This window comes from Anguilla rostrata, chromosome 8, assembly GCF_018555375.3.
Source record: "Anguilla rostrata isolate EN2019 chromosome 8, ASM1855537v3, whole genome shotgun sequence".
Classification (NCBI taxonomy): domain Eukaryota; kingdom Metazoa; phylum Chordata; class Actinopteri; order Anguilliformes; family Anguillidae; genus Anguilla; species Anguilla rostrata.
The window spans coordinates 19,551,653-19,577,020 of NC_057940.1; the positions used below are offsets into that span (position 1 = coordinate 19,551,653).

General features: G+C 46.4%; 1 protein-coding gene across 4 annotated transcripts in view; it reads right to left on the reverse strand.

Moving 5' to 3' along the window:
- Window positions 1-5,634: 5,634 nt before the first annotated feature.
- Window positions 5,635-25,368, reverse strand: part of greb1l (GREB1 like retinoic acid receptor coactivator) — a 60,855-nt gene continuing 41,121 nt past the window's right edge. For 3 of the 4 annotated variants that reach the window (XM_064346914.1, XM_064346918.1, XM_064346917.1), the window contains exons 12-34: window positions 24,734-24,919; window positions 23,767-24,063; window positions 23,332-23,460; window positions 22,280-22,414; window positions 21,946-22,143; window positions 21,603-21,783; window positions 20,810-20,999; window positions 19,899-20,047; window positions 19,269-19,608; window positions 18,610-18,725; window positions 17,236-17,477; window positions 16,215-16,789; window positions 15,840-15,942; window positions 15,597-15,752; window positions 15,347-15,486; window positions 14,599-14,760; window positions 14,051-14,255; window positions 13,134-13,299; window positions 12,218-12,445; window positions 10,541-10,682; window positions 9,943-10,143; window positions 9,325-9,463; window positions 5,635-8,897 (exon numbers count right to left, since the gene is read on the reverse strand). In XM_064346914.1, coding sequence (XP_064202984.1) covers window positions 8,734-8,897; window positions 9,325-9,463; window positions 9,943-10,143; window positions 10,541-10,682; window positions 12,218-12,445; window positions 13,134-13,299; window positions 14,051-14,255; window positions 14,599-14,760; window positions 15,347-15,486; window positions 15,597-15,752; window positions 15,840-15,942; window positions 16,215-16,789; window positions 17,236-17,477; window positions 18,610-18,725; window positions 19,269-19,608; window positions 19,899-20,047; window positions 20,810-20,999; window positions 21,603-21,783; window positions 21,946-22,143; window positions 22,280-22,414; window positions 23,332-23,460; window positions 23,767-24,063; window positions 24,734-24,919 — 4,544 coding nt within the window. In that variant the 3' untranslated portion in view covers window positions 5,635-8,733. The remainder of the gene's footprint in view (window positions 8,898-9,324; window positions 9,464-9,942; window positions 10,144-10,540; window positions 10,683-12,217; window positions 12,446-13,133; window positions 13,300-14,050; window positions 14,256-14,598; window positions 14,761-15,346; window positions 15,487-15,596; window positions 15,753-15,839; window positions 15,943-16,214; window positions 16,790-17,235; window positions 17,478-18,609; window positions 18,726-19,268; window positions 19,609-19,898; window positions 20,048-20,809; window positions 21,000-21,602; window positions 21,784-21,945; window positions 22,144-22,279; window positions 22,415-23,331; window positions 23,461-23,766; window positions 24,064-24,733; window positions 24,920-25,368) is intronic. The other variant, XM_064346919.1, reaches the window with a different exon arrangement.

The following is a 25,368-nucleotide window of genomic DNA, read 5'->3' on the forward strand; positions in this document are numbered from 1 at the left end:
CGTAGAAGCTAGCACAGTCCAAGCAGTGTTCATTTGGGAAGCGCAGGGTCGTAAAATGAAAGGAGAGGGAATGAAGCAGAGATTATAACTCCCCCCCCCCCCCCCCCCCTCAGTTTCTGCACTTTATCGGCTTCAACATTACATTACATTACAGGCATTTGGGTCAGTGTTTCCCAACCTTTTTCTTTCATGGCACACTTTCACAAATTTTCAGAATATCATGGCACGCCACTCTCAAAATTACTAGCACCAGTGCAGTACTGACGTTGATGTCACGTGTCAAGAGTGAGCCTAAATGTTCTTTTGGGGGTTTATTTTTGTGAAGTATTTATTTTGCCTTTTGTGAATGGGATTTGTTCATTTGAACTTTTACATTGTTTAAATGATTTTTCACACAGCACTTCGGTTGGGAAATTCTGATTTAGATGACTCTCTTATCTAGAGCGACTGACACAGCTTTTACAGTTTTTACATAGTATTAAAATATATTTACAGCTGGATATATGCTAAAGCAATCCAGGTTAAGTACCTTGCTCAAGGGTACGACAGCAGTGTCCTAACTGGTAATCAAACCTGGCTGCAGCCTTTAGGTTACAGGCCCATTTCTTTATTCAGCTTACTGCATTGCTGTCCCAACGTGACAACTATTCGCCTGCTCAGTGCCAGCCTTCCCTGGGAGTTGGGTTGCCAAAAATATCTTTGCGCTGTTCCACAGCAGTCTCGAGTTTTGAGGAAAAAGCGCTGTCCTTAAACGACCAAATTAGAAATAGCACTGTTAGGCGGTGGGTGAAAGATTTGGATGTTGAACACATGGCTCTCTCACGACCTCTCACTGACCTTCACTGTCTGATTAGACACCATTTTCTTCAGCTGTATTCCATGCTAGTTACAAACTGTTCAGGAAGGTTGGCCTGTATGAGCAATTCATTTTGAGTGATGCAGCATATTATCTGCCCAGTTGCCATCTGCACTTATGGCAATTCTCTTCTAAAATTCACAGAAAGTATATAACCTCACCCTTACTGATTATGGTCAATGCATTTGTTTTCACGGGCTTACAGCTGATTTTATCCTGTTTCATTCCTATCTCTCTCTCTTTCTCTATTATGATTTATTAGACTAATTGCTAGAATGATTGGAAGTATGATGTCAGCATTAATGCAGGACTCTCAGTGGAAGAATCAGGGAGTGAATTACAGTGGGGCTTGGGGGGTCTGACCCATCTAATTGAGACTTGATCTGCCACTCATGACACTAAGAGAGAACATACTGCAGGATTTGAATTACAGGGGAGACAGGGGGAGCTCAGCTCCCCTGAGAGAGTACTGAGCCCCCCAGTGTGCTATACCCCCCCCCCATTCATGATCTCACAGACCCAAGCCCCCCCCCCCCCCCTTTTTTTTTAAAACAAGCCAAAGTGCAATTCAATCTCTGAGAGGAATTATGGTTTGATGACCTGGAAGCCTGGAGAGGGTGGGGTTTTTTTTTTTTTTGCTTTCTTGCTCATAGCTGTATTGCACCTGAATTCATATTCTGAGAAGGCCTTCGTCCACCTGCTTCTTCCTGTCAGCCGCAGGTTTGTTTGAGCACATGCAGTCGATTTGTTCATAAAAATTTACACCTGTCCCTCAGGAGGAAAAAAGGAGAGAAGCAGAATTGTTTTCCCAACGAAACTGTAATTTTAAAGAAATTTTCTTCTTGTCCTTTACGCCTTCTGAACACCTCGGTGGAAGCAAAGAAGGGGGATGGGGGAGGGGTGGACCTATGCTCATGATGTACAGTTTTTCTCAAAAACAGGCTGTGTCATGGTCTGGATATAGTCTATTTTTGTGAAATTTGTGATATAGAGAATCAAAATATAGTGATGGGTTCGGAGTGTTTCTCCTCTGGAATTTGTGACGCCATATTGTATCAGGCAACACTAAGGGCATAGGTTGTTTAGAGAACAGAGAGATAGGCCCTCGCAGATAGGATGGACATGTATACCCAGTCAAGGCCCCAGAGGGTATTTAAACCAGGCTAGAAGACCAGTGGGGTGTGGGTCGCTGTGCCGTGTGTTGTGTTTCAGTGACCTTCCCGTTGCCCAGTGTGATTACAATAAACTTTTACTTTCTTCAGTAAAGTGTTTGTTGTCTTGGTGAGTTCCTCCATCGTCCTGACTTTGACTCCATGGGAAGAAGCTGGGTCCTAACAATTGAAATCTGTTCTAGATGAACAAGATAATACCAGTGGTCTCGGAGTACCCAGAGCTCTGCAATTGTGCAATTAAAGGGGAACTGAACATTATTTTGAGAGGAAAGTAGATTTTAAAAAAAGCTCTCCAAGTTGCAAAAACATATAGATAAATAAAGCATTTGTCTAAAAAAGCTGTTTAAAAACATGCTGCAGTCAATAAAAACATATGCAAGCCACACATACTATCATTCCGTAAGGCCGTTTACAGAAATGGGCCCAAAGGAAAACAAACTCTTTACTGTGCCAGGTTTGTCAGGTAAAGGTAACCAACACAACATTCATAAAACATCTAATTTGGACATATTAATTTGGACATATTATTGCAAGTACCATTTTGGGGAATAGCTATTCATGGATAAGCTGTGGGTGGTTTGTTTAATTTTACCGCAACAGCGCCCACTAGCGAACATGACCATACTCTTCTGTTCAGGAAAAATTTGGCACAAAATTTGTTCACGGTTTACTCTTTGGTGGGAAGCCAAGCTGGATTGTTTGTTTCCTCTACTCCCTTAGCTCGTAAGAGGTGCTGTAACCAGAAAATGTTTACACACGTTTTTTCTCTATATATAAAAAAAAAAAAAACATTGGAACAGGGCACTGCCAGGCCTTGTGTCCCCTTGACACAGTGGGAGTTCATGGCTCACAGCTCCACAAAGAGATATCACCTGTGTGAAGACCGCACATCTTTTAGGATGACTCATCTGCCGTTTTCATTTATTTATTTTTTGGAAAATGTATTACAGCAGGTGGACTTCGGTAATGCTGACTTGCAGCTACCAGGGGTATCACTTTATATTTTCGTTCCAGGCACTTTTGTTCAGAACAACTTTCATCTTCACTTTGCACACTGTGACCCACTTTAGCAGCTGGCTATGCCGTTAGGGTGAGGCACAGTGCTCAAGGGCAGTGTATCCAGCTGGGATTGAAACAAATGACCAGCTGGGCCAGAGGCTGATACTCTAACCCCTATGGGACATACCACTGTTGTACAAGGTTGCCACAAGCATTTTGTTCTACGGAGGTGCACTATCACACGCCAAGCGAGACACCCCGGGGAGGGAGATGCGGCAGTGCCGGGGAACATCGTTGTCTGTCGCATGGAGAGAGAGAGGGCACCCACACAAACATGAAATCAAATAAACGACCCTCTTCACCCTTCCCCCTCACGGGTTCCAGGCAAAAACAGTAAACTAAAACAACAAGCTAAAATAATAAAGACAAAAGTAAAACGGCGCGACCACTTTCCCATGCGTCGCCCGTAGCTGACCCGCCTTCCCAGCCAGGTCCAGCTCCTCCAGCATCCCAACTGAGGATTGCTTTTTTTTTTTCTTTTTTCTTCTTTCTCTTTCTTTCGTGCTCAAAATAAAACAAACCAAAACTCATGACTACACCCTTGGTGTGAGCTCCCAGTCCCAGCCCCAAACTGTGGAGAGCAGCACACCTTTAAGCACCTGGGCTGATTAGCTAATGCAGCCCAAGTGCGTGTGCTCTCCACCAGCCGGCGCAGCCGAGACCAATCCGAGACTGCTACATGCACATTTCCCTGGATTCTGTTCACATTCTTTGTGAGAGTCAGTGTTGTATAGTGGTTATGCACTTCGGCTTGGTAGCAGAATTGATTGGTTGATTGATTGAAAGTGTATCTGAAGGAATATTCCCTGAGCCTTGGAATGCCTTGAATCTGTTTAACCCAACTATCATTAACAATGCTGGTATGCTGATTATGCTGGGAAACTGAAAAACAATGTCTGCGGAAGAATAGTACTGTTCGAGTTTGCCTCCAATTCACTTACAGGTCCTCCAAGGTCAAGCAAGTGTTCCTTGGAAAACTTCCTGCAATTTAACAGCATGATTTATCGAGGCATTCCACAGAAAAGTCTTGTGTTCATGTGACAAATCGTGACTGTTCTTTCCTTGAGAGATGAAAGCAAATAAGAACATTTTAGCCAAAAATCATTATCAACCTAATTGTTATTGTAATTCATGTTTCAAAGTTAAGAATACTGAAAATACAAAAAGGCACACCGTGCATATTTTTTAAAATGTTTTTTCCCCCTGCAAGTCACAAATCTCAAAGTGCATTGAGATCTCATTTAATATTAGCAACTATGCTTGCATTATTCTCCCCAACTGAACCAAATGTAGTTTTCACTCCTGAAAATGCTTCCAATTTAATGTTTCTAAAAAGAACTACAACCAAAAGCCCTGATTTGATGTTTTTTCTTTTTTGTGCATGCAAAATTGAGCATTCACTACTATAAGCCTGAAACCAAACCCATGTTGTCTGATCCATAACAGTGTGATGACCCCCTACTCTGCTCCCAGTGCTGCTCATTGTGGTATTGTTCACAGGTGCCTGAAGTGCAGAGCAGAGGGTCTTTGGTGCAATTGGGAGCACCTGTGTCCAGGGCTCTCTGAGAGATTAACCCTCCTGTTATGTTGCGGGTCAAATTGACCCTTTTTAAAGTTTGAAAATCTAGGAAAAATACTTAAAATTATTTTTTCAGTATGAAACTTCTTCTACTGGCCTTAATTAGTGTAATCAACATTCTAAATTAAAATGGTTCATTTCATGTATTTGCAAACCCCCCCTGTATGTTTATATCACCCGGGAACATTTTGCTGTACCTAAAAAATGAACAGAACAGGAGGGTTAAGATGCCTGTCTCCAGTTTGATTGAGAGCTCTCTGCCCACTGTTTGGTTTCTGTTTTGGTGTTGGCTGTGTTTTTGGTTTTACACCATACAACATTGCTTCAGCATACCTTTCATACATCCACTCACCTACACTACTGATAATGCTGACTTTCACACCCCATGTTTGTCTTGTTTTTGGTATAATTAGGTTATTTTAAACATATTTTAAATGTGAATTTGCTTTTTAAATGCATCAGTGTGTGTCTCCCTTTTTGTCATGCCCTTGAGCCAGGTCGTGACAATAGGGAATAGTCTTGCTACAAGCCAAAACTTTTCATTCAAGTGAGCAGACATATATAAACCCACTTAAAGACTGAAACTGAATCATCCTGGAATTTTCATCTGTGTATATCCTAGCGTTGTTTATGCACAGTCCGGATGCCGTTCAAAACGCAAGTGAATAGAAAGGCAAAGACAAGATTTTAGCCCATCGTCCTCCATAAAAACTATTCATTTAGGCGGCCACTTTAGCCATCTGCAATCGTGCAAATGTGATGCAATTTCACCCAATGAAATGTGAATATAAAGTGACTATTTCAAAAGTCCTAAATGTAATTCATTCTGAAAGCTGGAGGCTTTCAATGATTTCTGATGGAAGAGAAAATTCTGTCAAAGAAACTCGGCAGTAACTACAGACAAAACCTCCTTCTGAATAAAGCATGTGACATGGGATACAATCTGTTAAGTACCTGACAAAAAGAACTTATTTTAATACCATTTTATTACATTCATTTAATCCAACCAAAAAAAAAAAAAACATCACAATTCTAAGTCGTGTGTTCACAGAATCAACGAAACAGTAAACATGAGGTAGATCACTCAGGCGACAAGGACGCCGTTGGTATAAAAAGGAAACAAATACAATATTTATTTAAAACCAACAGCAATTACATACGACATTTTGAAAAGCAAATTGTGTAACATGCCATCTTCTTGTTAAAGTTGAGTTTTAACGGTCAGATTGTTTCTTTAGATGGGCACTGCTATAATTTTTTTTTGTTGCACTAATAACGGATTTGAATGTATTGCACATTCACTTATGAATGAATTTTTGGCAGCGTACGTGCACAGTGGCTGGGTGATTCTAGTCTAATTTACTGTTCATAAATCTTCCATTCACTGAAACATCCTGATCAGTCCAAAGCAGTCAACAGGGCCATACTGACAATGCCTAATCGGGACACAAATAAGATACACAGCCAGCAAACTACCACATACCCCGCAATGTACCAGCATGAAAATAATACCCAAACAGTGCTGAGCAAAGCTACTGCTGCAGGTTTCAACCAAGCTTAAAAGGACTACAGAATGTAGCTTGGGCACACACACTGTATGGCTACCTCCATAAGAAAAAGCTTGATTATCAGTTCAAGATAGCTTGTGCAGTAATAATGAATCCATTAAAAAACATGACTGAATCTCATTTAAATAAAATATTTCTAATAACAGAAATGCAAGAGTTACCCATAAATGACACAACAATGAATCTCATCCTGGATCCTTTGTGCCTTAGCCATCACAAAACAGTAATATTTTCATTATCAATATTTGCCGGAAAAAAGTGACCATGGACTACAAAATCACAAAACCCTTAACATTTCTAGGTTTGGTTTAGTGTACTAGTTTTCTTATAATGTAAACAAAGCTTATCACATTTTATGATAGTATCAATTTCTGTAAAACGTGCCAGGTGACCCCATCAAGACACAGGATATACCGTTATTTCCCACACACTTAGTTTTATGTTGTGGTTTCAGATTATTTGAAGTGGAATGACATGACATCACACTATGTGAAAGTCAAGGTAGGCATCTCAAAACAGCTTACGTGTGGATGCCCTGAGCACAATGGGCTAGACTGAATCATTTCCCTTTTTACAAACTGACATGGTGTAACACTTGATATGGTGCCCTTTGATTTTTTTTGTATGAAAGGTGGACCGAATGAATTTGCCCACATGAGTTTAAAACTCCCCATCAGAGTAACCCACTCACTGACAAAGGCAGTACACTGAAAGATCGGAATCTTTTAGCTTCATTTCAAGAAATTCAGTGAGGGGGTCTCTGTCATAAATTAGTTTCAGATTTTTATTGACCTAGTTCCACTGTTTTTACCATTTAAACTTACAGCATGATCCCATTTTTACTGAAAATTACAGAAAAGTGGTTAAAGCATGACACAACAGGAGAACATGACATGTGACCAGAGAGTGTTTCAGGTTGAATACCCCTGATTAAAGTACTGAACCTGAACAGCGTCTGTAAATACTGATATGTATACATATCTTTCAAAAAGTAAGGACTTGCAATCAGAGCTCTATTAAATCTAGGCAGGAAAATGACAGAAGGCATATTGTACGGAATACCCTGTGCACTTACATACAGAAATATTCCTACCCCCGTTGGTGGGTATTTATAAATCTGCATGTTGATTTGACCTAGTGATGACTGCAGTAAACAGCTTTTTCTCCCTCAGTCTCAGGTTTCTGTGAGAAAAACCTGTGTTTGCAATAAAAATCGGTTTCAGGTAGATGAGGTATAGCTGAAGCCATCAATACTTTCAGGCACGTAACACTATGCAAGAGCTGGTCTACAGGCACGTAATGTGTAAACAGAACAGTTTGGGCAAAGCACACGGCAAAAGCTTGCTGTTAGTCACAAAGGTAGTGATAGCTGTACTCAAGGGGGGGGGGGGTGGATTTTGTCTTTTGCCAGTGTTATGACACTCCCTTAAGGCAGTGCATGAACCGTGTCTGAAATACTTTTCAGACACGGGTCTGAATGACACAAGCCAAACGGCAGCAAAGAGTCTAGCACATGAAATCCAGTCTTCCCACTAGCCAGAGCCATTAGTCATTTGTTAGCAACTGTGCTTAAAATAATAAATGTAAAACTACAAGAGGCTGGGTCTGTGTGGTGAGGGTTGCCAGGTTGTAAGATTGAAGGCACAATAGAAAGAGCAGTAAAATGCGTTCATACTGCATCGTTTGGCATCCCAAAGAGGTTTTGACTTTGCTCAAGGCTAGTCTTTGGTCACGGTTTGATTCATGACATACTCCTGTGGCAGTGTTGTTTGATGGATGCTTGCTGGCCTCCGCATGTGTGGAGGAGGGGGGGAAAGAAGAATACTACAGAGTCAGAGATGGTGCCTTATCTCTGAAGTCCAGATGTTGCGAAACCTTGCTCAACACAATGCGAAAACAGTGACATTCAAAGCGTCCATTACTTTGCCTTAAAAAGTAACACCTAACTTAAGCCACATTTACACCCTGAGAGAGAGTGTCCGTTGAGTACAGGATATACAACAGCTGGGGCGGGGCTTCCCTGTTTGCAACACATAAGAGTCCTTCCCATAAATAAAACACACAAAAATAACATTCAAGTCAGCTCCTGGGAAAACCGTGCAAAAAAAATAAAATAAAAAACTAAACAAAAAAAAGAAAAGAAAAAGACCCTCCCTCGGCCTTGCTTCGGCCCATGATTTTGCATTGCTGAGGGTCGTACTCTGAATTGCAGTCGGGACAGGCGGAGGACGCCCGAGGGGGTCCTCACGAGTCTGGGTCCGCGTAGGTCCCCGTTATAGTGCAGCATGGAGTGTGCAGAGCGTGCACGTCTGCGCTGGCTGGAGATGGGCGGCCGCTGGGCCAGGCCGCTCTTCCGCTCCGGCCACGGGAAATGATTGTTGGTCCGGCGCCCGGCCGGACACGTTCTCCGCAAGTGATTATCGTCTTGCGGGGAGGAAGGAGGGCGGGGTTAGGCGGGTGGAGGGCGGGGTCGGGGTGCGGGGGTTCAGAGAGGCGGGGTCAGATGTGCCGGCCCGTCAGGAAGTAGAGGGGCTGATCCTCGCTACAGTTGGCCGTCTGGAACTCGTCCCGGAGACGGAACTGCCACTCGTCCTCCAGTTCCAGCCTGACGATGGTCTGCCGCAGGGAGCTGCGGTCCTGTGAGATCACACACAGCGTGGCACCTGCGGCGGAGAGAGAGAGAGAGAGAGAGAGAGAGAGAGAGAGAGAGAGAGAGCTGGATAAGCTGTAGGATAGCTGAGAATGGCATTGGCTCACTACCTATCCATCTGTGTTGTAGGGGTAGACTTTCTTAGCCCACATTGCTTATTAACATTTCATGTTTTTAACGAGATTTATTATTTTGGTCTCTCGATGTTTATCTGTTGTCATGGGTATATCTATTACTATATGGTTGTCACCATATGCTGCAGTACAAAATGGCAAATAGACATAATAAAGATTAACTGACTGACTGAGTAACTGACTAAATAACTAAACAAACAAAACAAAACAAATAAAATACAATCAGCTTTGCCACCGTGCACACGAGGAGTGCTCAATACTATGCGCCACACGTGCACTGAGACGCAGGTGCAGTTAAACGCTCACCTTTGAGGAACCGGAACTTGCTGAGAAGGCTCGGGACCACGAATGAGTCGGCCAGGTACAGAAGCAGCCCACTGAACACCACGCCCCGGTGATCCACGCAGGCCGGCTGCGGCCGCGAACTCACGTAACACACCAACACCTGCGGAACCGCACACACACGCGCACACACCACGGTCATTTCTCAGTCCTCGTCAAAGAACCACTCCTTTCTTTTTCCAAGCTATGGTGTCTGAGTTCAGCGTAAAAGTTACAGTACTCGACACCATGTTCATACAATAGTATCTAGAGGCACAGTACCTGCAGAACATTCAATATTAACCAAAACTAATGGCAGCTCTTTTTCATTTAAAAGTTTGATCAACACAAAAGCACTACTGAACATTATGTGCAAGAAAAAAAACTGGTATTGTGACAGTTTCAACCATACAAACGCGTTCTTAGAATCAGGTCTACACTACGCACTAAAGCGATTGGTCGGATTCTATAGTAATATAATCCAGCCATTCTGACATTTTTGGAAGGGCTGGCTAGGATCCAGATCACATTGGGAGGGTGCAGAAGATGCCCAAAGCTCTGCGGTGCACTGAAGACCGTGGCCTGACACGGTCAGTCCCTCACCTCAGGACCGAGGTTGAGGTAGCTGTCGATGGACAGCAGCGGGTGGCTGTGGTTGCGCACTGCCTTGGGGAAGAGCCTGTGGCCGCTGTGCTGCAGGAACTTCTCCAGCAGGAAGTGGGGCGGGGCCGCGAGCAGCATGTGCTCGCTGTCCGGGGCGCAAACGTACTGGGAAGGGCTGATGGGGGCCGGGTTCTCTGACACCTGTAGAGAGCAACACACCAGGCTAATTACGAGCTGCACCAACATGCACACAAAAGCACACGCAGGTGTACTCACAGATGTGAGTGTATGTGTACAAGATAGTAAGTGTAGCTAAAACAGGGGCTAGGTAGTTAAGCAGCTATATTACCAGATTGTAAAACAGCATGTCCATGATGATGAGTAGGACTACATTAGCCAACAGCTGACATATAGCTAGCTTGGATACACTAGTAGCCAGTTAGCACATTTGTAAGCTGTGTAGTTGTCCTAGTACACAGTTGGTGTGACTACACTAGCATATAGCCAATTAGCATGGCTACATTAGCAGTCTGTTAGCAATGAAACAACCCTGTCAGCTGTGCGACACAGGCTAAAGGACAGCATGCTGATTGGTTACCAGGATCTTGGGCGTGACGCTGAAGTCCCTGTGTCCCCCTGAAGGGATGCGCTTCTTCATCAGGCTGAAGCTGTTAAAGCGGCAGAGGAGCAGGCCGCTGCTGTGGGCCTGCAGGTTAAAGTCCACCTCCTCACAACTGTACCTGCACTCACATACACACAGGGAGAGAGACCGATCAGAACCAGACACACACACACACACACACACACACACACGGAGAGAGACCGATCAGAACCACACACACACACATACACACACACACACACAACACACACACAGGAGAGAGACCAATCAGAACCACACACACACACACACACACACACACACACACACACACACACACACGGAGAGAGACCGATCAGAACAGACACACACACACACACACACACACACACACACACACACAGGGAGAGAGACCGATCAGAACCACACACACACACACACACACACACACAGGGAGAGAGACCGATCAGAACCAGACACACACACACACACATACACACAGGGAGAGACCAATCAGAACCAGACATGTACAGGCACACACGTATGCACAGACCAGACACACGCAGGCACACACACAGGGAGAGAGACAGATGAGAACCAGACACATGCACGCACACACGCACACATGTACACACACGGAGAGAGACCGATCAGAACCACACACACACACACACACACACACAGGGAGAGACGATCAGAACCACACACACACACACACACACAGTGAGAGAGACCAATCAGAAACACACACACACACACACACACACACACGGAGAGAGACCGATCAGAACCAGACACACACACATACACACACACACACACACACACGGAGAGAGACCGATCAGAACCACACACACACACATACACACACACACACACACACACACACACAGGGAGAGAGACCGATCAGAACCACACACACACACACACACACACACAGAGAGAGACCGATCAGAACCACACACACACACACACACACACAGGGAGAGAGACCAATCAGAACCACACACACACACACACACACACACACACACACGGAGAGAGACCGATCAGAACCAGACACACACACATACACACACACACACACACACACACACACGGAGAGAGACCGATCAGAACCACACACACACACATACACACACACACACACACACACACAGGGAGAGAGACCAATCAGAACCACACACACACACACACACACACACAGGGAGGGAGACAGACCGATCAGAACCACACACACACACACACACACACACACATACACAGGGAGAGAGACCGATCAGAACCAGACACACACACACACACACATACACACAGGGAGAGACCAATCAGAACCAGACATGTACAGGCACACACGTATGCACAGACCAGACACACGCAGGCACACACACAGGGAGAGAGACAGATGAGAACCAGACACATGCACGCACACACGCACACATGTACACACAGGCTGTTTATAACCCATAGATTAAATGTGGTTTGGATCTGCCCATTTCTAAATCTGTCTTTGGCAAAAATCATTTTCCAATGCTATGTTTCTCTTCACAACATCAACGAGTTTAGCTGTTAGACACTTTTACCAGGAGCAACGGAACCAGGAGCAGAGTCTGTCACGCTAGCATGGCAGCAGCGGCTGCAGCGGTAATAGCAGCGGTAGCCCAGCCCTCTCACCGGTTCAGGTCATACTGGACGTTCTGCGTCAGGTCCACGTTGATCATCACAAAGTGATGCAGGTGGCACCGGGAGAAGGGGGCGGTCCCGCGCCGGGCGGCCAGCTGGCTGCTCCACTTGCGCACCCCGCAGAGGGCGTACAGCGTGATCTTGGGCGTGGCCTCCATGTGCTGCAGCACGGCCTTCAGTGAGACGTTGGTGTAGCCGTGCGACCCCTCCACCGCGTCACTGTCAGAGGGACAAGCCAACAGTTAGCGCATCAGATTTCACATACAGGGCACTATTTCAGCACACAGTCAATACTGTAATATACTGAATACTGTGAATACTGAATCCCATCCAATTAATAAAATGAGTTAACTGTCATTTGACTCTTGCAAGAACCCAAAACAGCCTTGACAAGATGAATGTTTACAAAAGACCCCAAGAGAAAACAGAAATACATTCCACAGCAAAACGACTTTCATTTTAACAAAATGCTGCCAAGCTTAACACGGCCTGCATACATAGTTTATTTTTGTTTTGCAGAGTGTACATTATTTTCAGCCTGAATATATCAAAACACCAAACATGAAATGACAGAAATGAAATTGCATTGTACATTGTGTTGGGGAGTTTTGAAAAGAATGGTCATCAAAAAATGATTATTCAAAAGAATAACTGAATAAAAATCTAGAACAGTACTAGTATTCCCTTAAAACAATGTCAACTACTAACATTAAAATTTGTAATAATACTAAGCCAGTCAACAGAAAAACTTGTCCCATTGTTACAGGAAGCATAAAAATAGATAAAAATTATTGCAGTGGTGTTCATCTATAAATATGGTTCTGCAGTGTCACTGCATGTTGCATGTGCATGCAGATGCCTGCTCAGGCTCAGCGCGCGAGCTTGCGCGGGTTAGCACGCTTAGTACCTGCTCTGTTCCTGGGGCTGATGGGTGTTCCACAGCACGCACGAGTCATCCATCATGACCACGAAGGGCCACACGTCCTTCCTCCTCCTCCCCTGCGCCTCCTGGCGGCTCCTCTCCCGCTCCAGGTTCTGGTGGGACAGCTCCTTAATGAGGAACCGGGCAGCTCCTGAGAGGAAGAGAGCAAACCGTCCTACTCCATTCCACAGGGAAAAGCGGCATTCGCGACTCCATGTCCAGGACTGGATGCATGGCCTGGGATGGGCAGCTTTATGCATGAGCTAAAAGTTTTGTTCAAAAATATAATAACTCCAAACATAAATCACTTTTATTGCATACTGTATGTTAAGTCTACCATACTTGTGATTATTGTGGAGAGGGGAGATGCTCAGAAATATAAAAATGGTATGCAAAAATGATACATTTGCAAAACAGTAAGCACTTTCTAAGTTAACTTACACTGGCTTAGTTAGAAAAGCTAACTGTTTCATAGTTGTTACATGTCAATCATAAAGCCAGGCAGCTAGCATGGTAAAAGTCTAACAAATGGGGTGAAAGAAGCAGTAGACTTCTCTGTGCATTGGCCTGTAGAATGCTTTTACATTCTATCCGGTTTATTCATAAAAGCAGCAGCTGGTAACAGCTTTGCATCATGCAGAATACGTGCAGTGCTCGATTTGATAAATTCATAAAGGTTGCTTCTGAATAATTATTCAAACAGCATTAGTGTATCTTTACTTTGATCTTCATAGCACAATAAATTGAAACAGCTACATTAATCTACCTGTAAACATCTATATGAAACATCTGCATTACTGAAATGTACATTGAAAGATTATGTCATTTTTAAGTTTTGCATTAAAACTGCACTGGGGCGATAATCATGCATTTAGGGAACTGCCATTGAGGATGGTACTGACCCACTCCGGAACTGTTGAATGAGGCGGGGAGCACCAGAAGGATGTGGTTAGGCCAGTACTTCCTGTAGAGGGGCATCTCGTACTCCTTCACCACCAGGATGTGCAGATGGGCAGCACCCTCCATAGCATGGAAAATGTTGAGCAGACCATGCTCCTGGCGCCCCCTGGTGGGGGTGAAGATTGGGCTCTTCAGCAGGTCAGGGCCCTGTGACAAACCAAAAGAGTCAGGCTCCCTGTAATCCTGTGCTATTGGTGAGTCACAATGATCAGCGCTTTGAAAGGTTTTAATCATTAGTGACAAATTTTGAGGCAAACTGGTTGACCCGCATATGTTTTAGCTAGCCCATTCCTGTCTCGTATTTATTATTGTGATTTACTTGTATTTTGTTGTATGTTGTATGTCTGAAGCTGTGTATTGACTTATGCTGCTGTCTATCTTGATCAGGTCACGCTTGCAGAAGATAATTTTAATCTGAATGAGCCTTCCTGGTTAAATAAAGGTGAGTAACCACGGTGCTGTTGCCCGGGGTGACAGCAGGCCCGCTCACCTTGTCGGAGACCAGGGGAAGGCGCACGCTCTCCAGCTGACGGCCCTGCTGGCTGAAGATGAAGTGGTGCTCCTTGGACTTGGGAATGAGAAAGTGCAGTTGGAGCTCCTCCCCTAGGCGGGCGGAGCTGATGGTGTATGAGTGGAAGGTGTAGTCCGACACCTGCAAGTACGCGCACACACAAAATAAACAAACATACAAAAAGGGGAGACAGAGCTACGATTAATACTGGACAAGGAGAACAAATACAGGGGAACACAACTCTTGTGACAGTGAGGCAGTGGTGAGGCGTGTCTTATTCCTAAATCATTCTGTGATATAAATACATTTTCTGTACATGTCAATACAGTAATCTGACTGAAATATATTGAATATTGGTATATTTGAATCAAATCCTTGAGGCAGAATAAGTAACATCTGGAAGAATTACAAAAAATGCTCTGCCTCATCACATAAATCAGTTTGAGTTGGGTTTGCCAGCTACCTCAAATATTAACAAGCTAGTTCACAAACTGTCATTATAGTACCAGCCCCCCTAGCTAGTCCGACAGTACTGTTATTCACATACAAAATGGGCAAACTTCTCTCAAATTTGTTATCATAAAATTTACAAAAGCTAACCTCCTCCATACCCCCAGACTGTGTCCAAGCCAAGCCCCTTTATAATCAGCCATTTACACAATTTCTGCTGCACAATTTAACCTCAGATGTGGGATAGATATATAAATATAGATATATAAATTCTGACCTGAGTCACAAGGCTTGCCTCTCTGTAGTGATGGCACTGTTCGCAGTGGTGAAATGCATTGTGGGCAGCAAACTTTGTCAACATCACTGACATTGTGCCATGCTTAGCAGGCCCCTCTTGCTTGGTTTCAGAGCTCTGGCCTGTACACACAAAAGATATGAATACAGAAACGTGAGTGGCCACATATTCTGAAATCAGTTACAAAACGTAAGGATACGCATTTTATGAATTTTCTGCCTGGTGGACTGACCTTGTGCGGACTTCGGCATGCATTCACTATAAATGGGGCTGGCCCGTCTGAACTTGGGATCTCGAGGGAAAAGGTCAAAGGCCATTTTCTGGATCTCTTCAACGTCTGGCCACTTCATGCTGGTGGGTAGCGTGGTCTGTGAGCTCTCGACTTGGTCTGGAGAGAGGTGAAAAAGAGTTTGCACATTAGGATGGTCACGTGCCCATAGGTGTGTCCCGGACAGAAAAAGAAGGCCTTCCTCACCAGCTCCGAGCTCGTCCTCGTCATAAACCTCCACTTCCTGCAGGCGGATCAGCATGCGGAACAGGACGCGCAGGAAGTGCAGGTAGGCCCCAGTCTTTCCCACCTAGAAAAGCACCAACATCACATAAGCCACTGGCCGAGACTGGGCGCTCAGTCGCTATAACACTATCAGAGATACAGAGCCTGTTGTAAGCTCTAACTAAGTCTGTGTGTTCACATAGGTGTATGTGTCTCCACGCACAGTTCTCAAAGGGCCCACACAACCTCTGATGCCCTGCCATTGTGTTTATATCCAACAACCACTGGCAAGAGATATTCAGATTCAACTGATTGGATGGAACTGAGGAGCGGGAGGTGAAAGAGGCGGAGCCTTGCCTGCGGTGGTCCACTGAGCATGAGGCGGCGGGGGTGGGGCGGGACCGGGCCGGCGTGGCCCGCCTGGTTGCTGTGGTCGGCGTGGTGCTGCCGGGCGCTGGTCCACTTGCGGTAATAGAGGGACTGCTCGGGCCCCGGGACGTCCTGGCGCAGGGGGGGCCGCAGGGGGCTGCTCCAGGCCACGTCGGCGTGGGGGAGGAGGGAGGAGGAGCGCAGCTGGCCCCCGCGCTCGCCCGCCAGCAGGCTGTAGGCGGCCCGCGACAGGATGACGGTGCGGGGCGTGGCGGCGAGGGGGCTGCCGCAGCGGGGGGGCTGGCTGGACTGGCTGGGCCGCTGGGCCGAGGACGAGGGCGAGGAGGGGGAGGAGGAGGAGGAGCAGGAGGGAGAGGAGTACGTGGACTGGGGGGCCGAGGAGTTGGGGCTGGACAGCTGGCTGCCCTGGGAGTCGCACTCCTGTTTAACCCCCCCGTGGGGGACGCCCCCTTCCTCTGCCTCCGCACCACCAGGCCCAGAGGCGCAGCTGGAGGTGGAGGGCTTCTGGGTGGAGGAGCTCACGCCATTCTCTGTGACGGAGCCTAGAATGGGGGGATGGAGGGAGGGAGAGGGGAGAAGTGGTGAAATAAACCAAAGGAATGCACTCTCCTCCAAGAGAAGTTCATTTTTTCATACCTTTACTCATCTAAAAAAAGGCAGAATTTTTGACACCACAAATATCAAGAGCCAACAAATATTAATCTTGGAACAGAAACAGTTGTGTTTTATTGGGTTTTCACAGGGCCACATCAAACACAACCTTGCTCGGACCAAAGTGCTCGGAGCAGATAAACATACCTAATGTCAACTGTGCTTAACTTGCAATGTGTCAATAAAACTCAAATATGTCAGGATAGACAGTGTGCAGGGGCCCTCTTTTAAATAAAGAAAAGCATTTGTTTCTTTTTAGCAAGCAAATAGTCCCGTGAGGACCAGGCTATGTCCAGGATGAGCGTACAGCGGTGGCGGAGGGATATCAGACGCTCACCTGAGGTTCCCGTGACGGCGCTGCCGTTGCTCTGCGGCCTCTCCAGATCCATGGCGAGGTCGTCGGGGTCGCTGGGGCCGGGTGTGGCGCTGCAGCCCCCGTCCTCCGCCTCCGCGGGCCCCCAGGGCTCCTGCTTGGCCCTCCCGGACACGTGCGTGCAGGCCAGGCCCACCTCCTGCTCCAGCGCGGTGCGCGTCAGGTAGCTGGAGTCGATCAGGCGCAGGTCGCAGTACTTCAGAGACCTGAGAAGCGCACGAACCGCTCATCAGCCCGCGCACGCGTGGGAGCCCTTCCCCGAGCACTGATCACAGATCAGTCTTACTGAGGCGTCGGAAGGAGGTGTTTGTGATGTCATCACTTACCCGACTCCCCTGTTACTAGACCAGAAGGCACTTAAATAAAGGCTGTCGTAATATGCAGGTCAAACACACAGAACCCATAGTTCATGAGGTGGATGATTTTGATGATTTTGCACAGCTCATCAAAAATATTCTTACAGTACTTGAACGTAAATTGGTGGACTGGGGCTCCACACAGGGTGGATGTTTCTAATCAGGTATCAGGTAATCCATATAATATGCAAAATTACTGAACGTGTGGAATCATTGTATAGGGATGATTTTGTCATTCACATTGATAAGACTGTACCCAAGAAATTGGTTAGCCTGTAATAAGGCTGGTCTCTAGGTGTCACTCTCTCTTTGGGATTGAATTACATGGGAACAGACAAGTAAATACGCTCATTGTCATACCATACAGCTCTACATTTTTTTCCAGGGCTCTATATAATTAACATACAATGCCCAAGCATACCCCTAAATCAGGGGTGTCCAGTCTTACCCGAAAAGGGCCGGTGCCTGATTCAACTAATTAACTAATCATGGTCTGCAATCGAGTCGAATCAGGTATCTTAGAGCAGGGCTTAAACAGCAACATGCACCCAGACTGGCCCTTTTCAGATAAGATGGGACACCCCTACCATACATATTTACAGTGCTGTGAAAAAGTATTTGCCCCCTTCCTGATTTCCTCTATTATTGCATATGTGTCACACTGAATGGTTTCAGATCTTCAGACAAAATGTAATATAAGTCACAAGGGACCTGAGTAAACGCAAAAACACATTTAAAAAAATGTTTTATTTATTTAATGAATTAAGTTATCAAACATTGATTGCCCCTTTGAACAGCAATAATAGAGGACATCAGGAAGGGGGAAAGTACTTGTTCACGGCACTGTGCTGTATGTCGCCAATGCCTAATATGAACTTGGGCATAAATCTTAAAATATGAAATATGCAGAATGGGTCTTTGTATGTGGGGGGCATGGAGTAAGCATGGGTACGCAGCTCCCTGCAGAGAGAGGGCGTGGCACCTTGGGAAGGTCTCTCCCAGGGGGTCCTTCCCAGTCAGGATGACGATGCAGGGCAGCCCCTCCAGGTCCTCATAGGTGTGCGGCACCCAGTCCTCACTGTCACAGCCCCGCCAAGCCTGAGAGACAGAGCACAGCCGCGCAGACACACACACACGCGCGCACGCACGCACATACACACACACCCACACACAGACACACAAAGACAAAGGCACAGATTTATCACAATAATATTTAAACTCGCTAGAGTGTAATTGGCTCTCGTCTGTGAAAACCATTAGGTGAAGGTCCTTTTCTCCTGCTAATGGTTCTTTTCTATTTTCTCCTTGCATATTAAGGGTCATTAGAAAATCGGTTGACGGGAAGATATAATGATGGGGTGAAATTATCTGTTTTACTGAACTAAAAGCCACACAGTATACTACGATTCTGGACCCGCAGTTACTCAGACTAGGGGGAAGTGGGTCTGTCTGGGTGCACTTTTTTCTACTCATGGTCAGGAGGTCACATTTTAGTTGCTGCTCAGAACAAATCATGGCCTATGTTGCCCAATTAGAAGTTAAAACACAAAAATCTTCAAAATAGAAACAGAAAATATAGTACAGAAAATATATATAGATATAAGTTGCGATTTAACATTTGAAAATGATTCCATTGCTCACCTTTAGACGGGCGATGAAATGGGGCGGGAGACTGAGCTCGGAGGCGGGGCTTCCCAGCAGCACGGCGAATCGGAATTGGAGCCCCAGCCTGTCGCGCACCTCCTCCAGCCGCTCGCGCGCCAGCATGGCCAGCTGCAGGGAGGGGACCCGCAGCAGGAGCATGTGGCCCCGCCCGCCCTGGCCCCGCCCCGGGGACCCGATCAGGTCCTCCACGATGGCCCGCGTCTCGGGGGTGGTGTGGTCCCACAGCGCCGGGGCGGCCATCAGCGCCATCAGGGCCTCGGTGTACTGCTGGATCAGCAGGTAGCTGCGCACCACCATGCTGTGCAGGTGGAGGTGCCTGAGGCAGCCAGACGCGACCAGTTAGACCAGGCCCGGGTAATTCTGCTCCTGATGGGTCTGTGTGTACGCAGGTTTTCTTTCCACCAATTACCCTAGCTAAATGAGCTAACTGGCTGTATACGCCAACACTGGTTCACTAGTATATTAGATCACAGTAACACGTTTTATGCCTGAAAATGCATTGGTTTTATTGTCTTTCGATGAGGGGGATACATATGGCACTGTGGGATGTGGGATGCTCATGCTGAAGCACTGAGACAATTTTGAGCGCTGGTGTTTCCGGCCCACCTGTTGAAGACTGACCTGTCCAGCAGGGCGTTGACCATCTTCTCGAAGGCGTCGTCGCAACGCAGGATGGGGCTGGCCACGCCCCATTGCAGTGAGCGGCTGTAGTCGCTCAGGCCAAAGTACACCTGCTCCTCGGGCGAGGTCTCCCCCTGGTGGACAGACACAGGACAGCCATCAGCACATCACTTCTCAGCTTGCCATCGACAAGATTGGATGAAAAGGCTCAGTCAAGAGCCACAATGGACAATTCACAAAGGGAAACAGCGCTTTCTGTGTTCAGTTTCCAGGAGGGGCACTGCCACTGTACCCTTGAGAACGGCTCAGTTCCTCCCAAATCACACAACAAATGGCTGATGGAAATGGTGCAAAGGGGCCAATGACAACTGTAGCTTATCTTTTGTTAAAAAAAGTAGAGCAGACAGTTAAAGGACAGAGCAGACAGTATTAGGCAGAGGGGTACGGGGAGTCTCGTATATAGCTTGTGAGCCGCCAGCCCAACGGAGTGCAACACACCTCACCAAAAATTAAAAACCTTAATCATAATGAGTAACACTGATCACAGACGAAAAGTCCAGGGGTCAGAAAGTCCTGCCATGTGTTTCTTCCACCCATGAGTTCAGCCAGCTGATTTCGCTAATTAATTCTACCTCCTGGTGGAAAAATTGTGCTAATTCGCAAATCCAGGTGATTGGAACAAAACACTGGGGTGTACTTTAATATCTGGACATGGATTTTGCACCGCTGCCTTTGGCTCAACAGTGCTACCATTTTAGGAGCATTTGCCCCTGAGAATTCATGTGTGCTAACTGAAAAAATCATTTTGGAGCTCATCGCCTAAGTGGGATACATTAGTGTGCTAATAATGTTAGCATAGGGCCTGGCATGGTCACTGTGCGGTACGGGCCACTCACCGGGCTGTCGTGCTGGGGCCAGTGCATCTCGTTGTGGATGCTGATGCGGGTCTGCTGGGTCTGCAGGGTGAAGGGGAAGGAGCTGACCTGGAGCACCAGCAGGTTGGTGGCCTCCAGGACCTCCTGGCAGTTCACCACGCGGTCGGCCAGGCCCTGCGGCTCGCCGTGGCAGGCCGAGCCCAGGAGCGCGCTGCGGGGGAGAGGTACGCCCGGGGAGCGGGGGTCAGAGGCAGCACACACCCCCGCCCTTCAGCCGAGCGCTCGTGTATCCCTTTCACTAAAACCCATCACAATCTTTTCTTGGAATTCATCTTTTGAGCCCTTACGTTAGCGTTCTGCTAGCCGTTCTAGAATGAGGAGCACGGCCTGTAAGCATGTGCCCATTTTACACACTGACGGCCAGACAAAACTATACAAGAGCTTATTATTCTTTGATTGACAAAAACACTTTAATTCCTGGAATACCCAGCTTGATGAATGGACAATGACAAATGTACCATTGTTGTTCTTTGTACAAATAGCTGATGGAAATCGCACAAAGGGGCTGATGACCTTCGCAATAAAAAGCTTTTCTTTTGTTAAAAAAGTAGAGCAGACAGTTAAAGGACAGGTAGTAGGCAGAGGGGTACGAGGGAGTCACAGCCCAACAGACTGCAACACACCTCACCAACAATTAAAAACCTTCATCATAATGAGTATGATTGCATGGTCTCACAGCCTACACAGCCCATACAATTCGCGGCACCTTATTATGACATCACGAGATGGTGTGGCCGAAGTCATGGAGCCTTACCTAGTCAGGTCTACATGAGAGTTGTCATGGATGAGGATGTGGAGGGTGCAGGGATTCTGCCTGACCCTCCGCAGAAAGGCCTCGATTTTGGGGTGGACTTCGCTATCCAGACGAACAACATATTTGTCTGACTTCTGATGGGCAGAGACGGCGTCCTCGACACCAAGATCTGTCAGAATTCCTGGAACAGCCAGAGGTGACAGGAGGAAGAGGACAAAGCAGGTAAATAAATAAAATTGTTTGGGACAGATGCTATTTTTACATGACGACTGCACTGCATTACAAAAAAGCCACCATTGACTTATTGGCCAAGATACGGTTGTCTAGTCTTAGCCCCACCTACCCGATTGTCTGATTCGCTGTGCTGTCTGGTGCATCAGCACCTGGGAGGGCGGGACCAGTACGAGGAAATCCACTTTGCAGAAGCGGCTCAGGTCCAGGCTCTGATTGGCTGATTCAGAGATGGAGCAGACCTGGGAGAGGAGGCAGTGTGCCACGCCCACTTGCGGAGGGTAGATCTGAAATGCCTCAGTGATTGGATCTGCAAGCGGGTTTGGGGGATTTGTTCATTTCATCTTGTCATCTACTTATAGTTTAGTACCACAAGATCTCTTGCCATGTAAATGAATAAGTTTTACAGAGACAGAATGAGAGAGAGAGAGAGAGAGAGAGCTCACCCAGGTCTGCAGTGGGCACCATAGCTGCAGCCTCCTGTGTGTGGATGCAGTCGCTGATGTCTGCATGGAAGGGTGGGGTCACCAGCTCACCCCTCCTCTGCTGGAATCTGGCCAGCTGCCTGTCCAGGCTGTCCCCTGTGAAACAGCATCGCACCACCGTTACTCCCCCCACGCTGACCCCACTGTGGCCTTAGTCAAAGGGAGGAGCCTCTGAAGCACATGGCTGATGATTGGACAGGCTGGTATGGAAGGTAGCGCTGTGTAAGACTTCTCTCTTCAAATCTGACATGCTCTCAGGGTTCCATTCAACTGCTGAGCCTCAGGAAATGGAAATGTGGATATCCAGTTTTCCAATATGAATTATGATTATTATTTTTAACAAGGCATGTGGGTAAATGGATGGTAAATGAACTGCATTTATATAGCGCTTTTATCCAAAGCGCTTTACAATTGATGCCTCTCATTCACCAGAGCAGTTAGGGGTTAGGTGTATTGCTCAGGGACACTTCGACACGCCCAGGGCGGGGATCGAACCGGCGGGGATTGAACCGGCAACCCTCCGACTGCCAGACAACTGCTCTTACCTCCTGAGCTATGTCACCCCCACAGCCCACATGGCACAACTCCAGCCCATTATCTGGCGGCCAACCTTTTGAAAATTCTTTCCAACTCATACTGTACGATCTGTAATACCAGTTCTACTGGTACATTTTTACATATCTTCTGGGATTGTGGGATTGTTGTTCTGGATATTTTGGGTTAGATCATGTGACTGGTTCTTAAGTTGCTGCTACAAACATCTATATTGTGTTTTTTGTAGTTTTTTGTTATCTTGATACAAGGACTGACTGGATGACAATTAGATTTTTCCAGTGAGACATGATTTCTTACAAATAAATGGCTGAAAGCATTGCTTAAAATAGTAATAATTGTTCATAAAACTATTATTTATTGACTAAATAATAGTTTCATTAACAAACATTGCTATTTTAATCATGTGAACGGAAATGGACATGTGGCAGATAGAGGAGGCGAAGACCGAGGAGACTGACCTAGGGAGGTGGTTCTAAAGTGGGAGGCCAGGTCGCTGACTTTGCCCGTGATGAGCTCATAGCTGATCTCCTTCAGGAGCTCATTGGTGGTGAGCATGCTCTCTGCCAGGGCTCTGGACTGGTACTTTCCTGGAGAGAGAAAAATATAATTTCATACATCTGATACACAGAAACATATATACACACATTCACATGCACAAATGCACTAAAAAAAACATGCACACAAACATGTGAAAACACACACACACACACACACATACAAATTCTAAAAATACATACATAACACATAAATATATAACTACATTGTACAATATAATCTGAAATCATGTTTTGAGCAGTCTGAATGTAAATGTTCATACAGTATATGAATGCAGCAGTAACTGTAAATCCTGAATGTGGACTGTTTCGGGGGCCCATAGAGGACGGCGCACTCACCCAGCACCAGCACGCAGAACTCTGTCCCGCGCTCCGGGGAGGCGCAGATGACCGCCACGTAGTCGGGGCGACGGGGCCGGCGCGGGGCCTCGCCCAGCGAGCGCAGCGCCTCGGAGATGCCCTCCCCGAGCGAGCTGTGGGCCAGCAGGACCTGCACCGAGTCGCCCGAAACGCTGGCCGCCAGACGCGCCAGCCAGCCCAGCTGGGCCGGGGGCACGGACGCCCCGGCCTGGCCCTGCCGCATCACCCGCAGGGCGATCTGCTCAAACTCCTCCCGCAGCGGGATGTGGTCCGGGCCTGCGGGACGGGGGAAGGGGCGGGACGAGGGAGAACATGGAGCGTGTGGGGTAAGGGGTGGAGGAAGGACCGCAGCGCACTGTTCGCTTCGCTGGACCCTCACCCGCGAGGCCTCAGTGTATCGTTCCCAAGCATTACGGGTAAACTAATCACTGAAGGTAAACGAAAAAAGGTTCATTTGATTTTTATTTAGGATAGAATATCAGCTGGAATCCTACAAAGTGACCGGTCAGCTGATCAGGTATGAAACTGGATGGGCCATATGCAGTTATGTCTCCTCATTACCAGCACCACTGATGCAAACAGGCTTCAAACCAGACCTGAGTCAAATAATCATTTAAAATATGTTATGCCCATTCAAATTTGGCCATGGTCTTCTTCAAACTGAAACAATTCACCCGTCCCACTTAAAAAACTGGAAAATACTATCAAAATTAGACAAAAGGGAATACCTTGTCACTGTTGCTAAAGAACGCAATGTGGAAAAATCAACAGTGTTTGATATAAAGAAAATTCAGGACAAAACAAAAAAGATAGGAAGGGATGCCAAAGTGGAACCATTCTGAAAGCTGATGTAGAAAAACAAATGAATGTCCCAACGAGATCTAAATTACTGCTGCTTTGATTTTTGGTTATTACCTTAAACTAAGGTTTAAGTCAGAGATCTTACCTAGCCGCACCAGGTACTGCAGTGTGAGCAGGACCATGACCTCTGTGTTGGGAAGCTGGCCGCTCGGCACACCAAGTTCCTCCAGGCTCTCCCCGCTCAGTTGTCCGCACTTGTAGCAGCTCACCAGTAGGGGGCTCACCACGATGTCCCCCACATTGCCAAAGAAGTATGGTAAAGTACCACAACCTGGAGTCAAACGGAGAGTGAGGCAAGAGTAAATATTGATCCAACTCACAGAAGCGTGAACACGCTCTCATACACATGGGCACCAGCTGCCTTTCAGTTTTATTAGGTCACAAAGTATTCTCTGACAAACTTCACTGGAAAACCAACATGATACACCTGAAGCGCTTTCTAGGAATAATAAGAATGTATTTTTGAACTGAATCTATGATAATGATAACCGCTTAAGGGAATTACGGGGAAGGTAACAATATTTAGACATTTAGATAAACTTTAACTAAAATCAGATAAACTCCCATTGGGGTGTCCTGATGTGAACTGTATGTTAAAAAGCACTGTTATGCAGGATACAATCAGAAAAGAGTAAATCAACAAGATGTAAGCAAAGAAACATATAAAAAATAAAACTACAATAAGATCTGAACTTTGATAACATAGTCAGATTTTGTTTG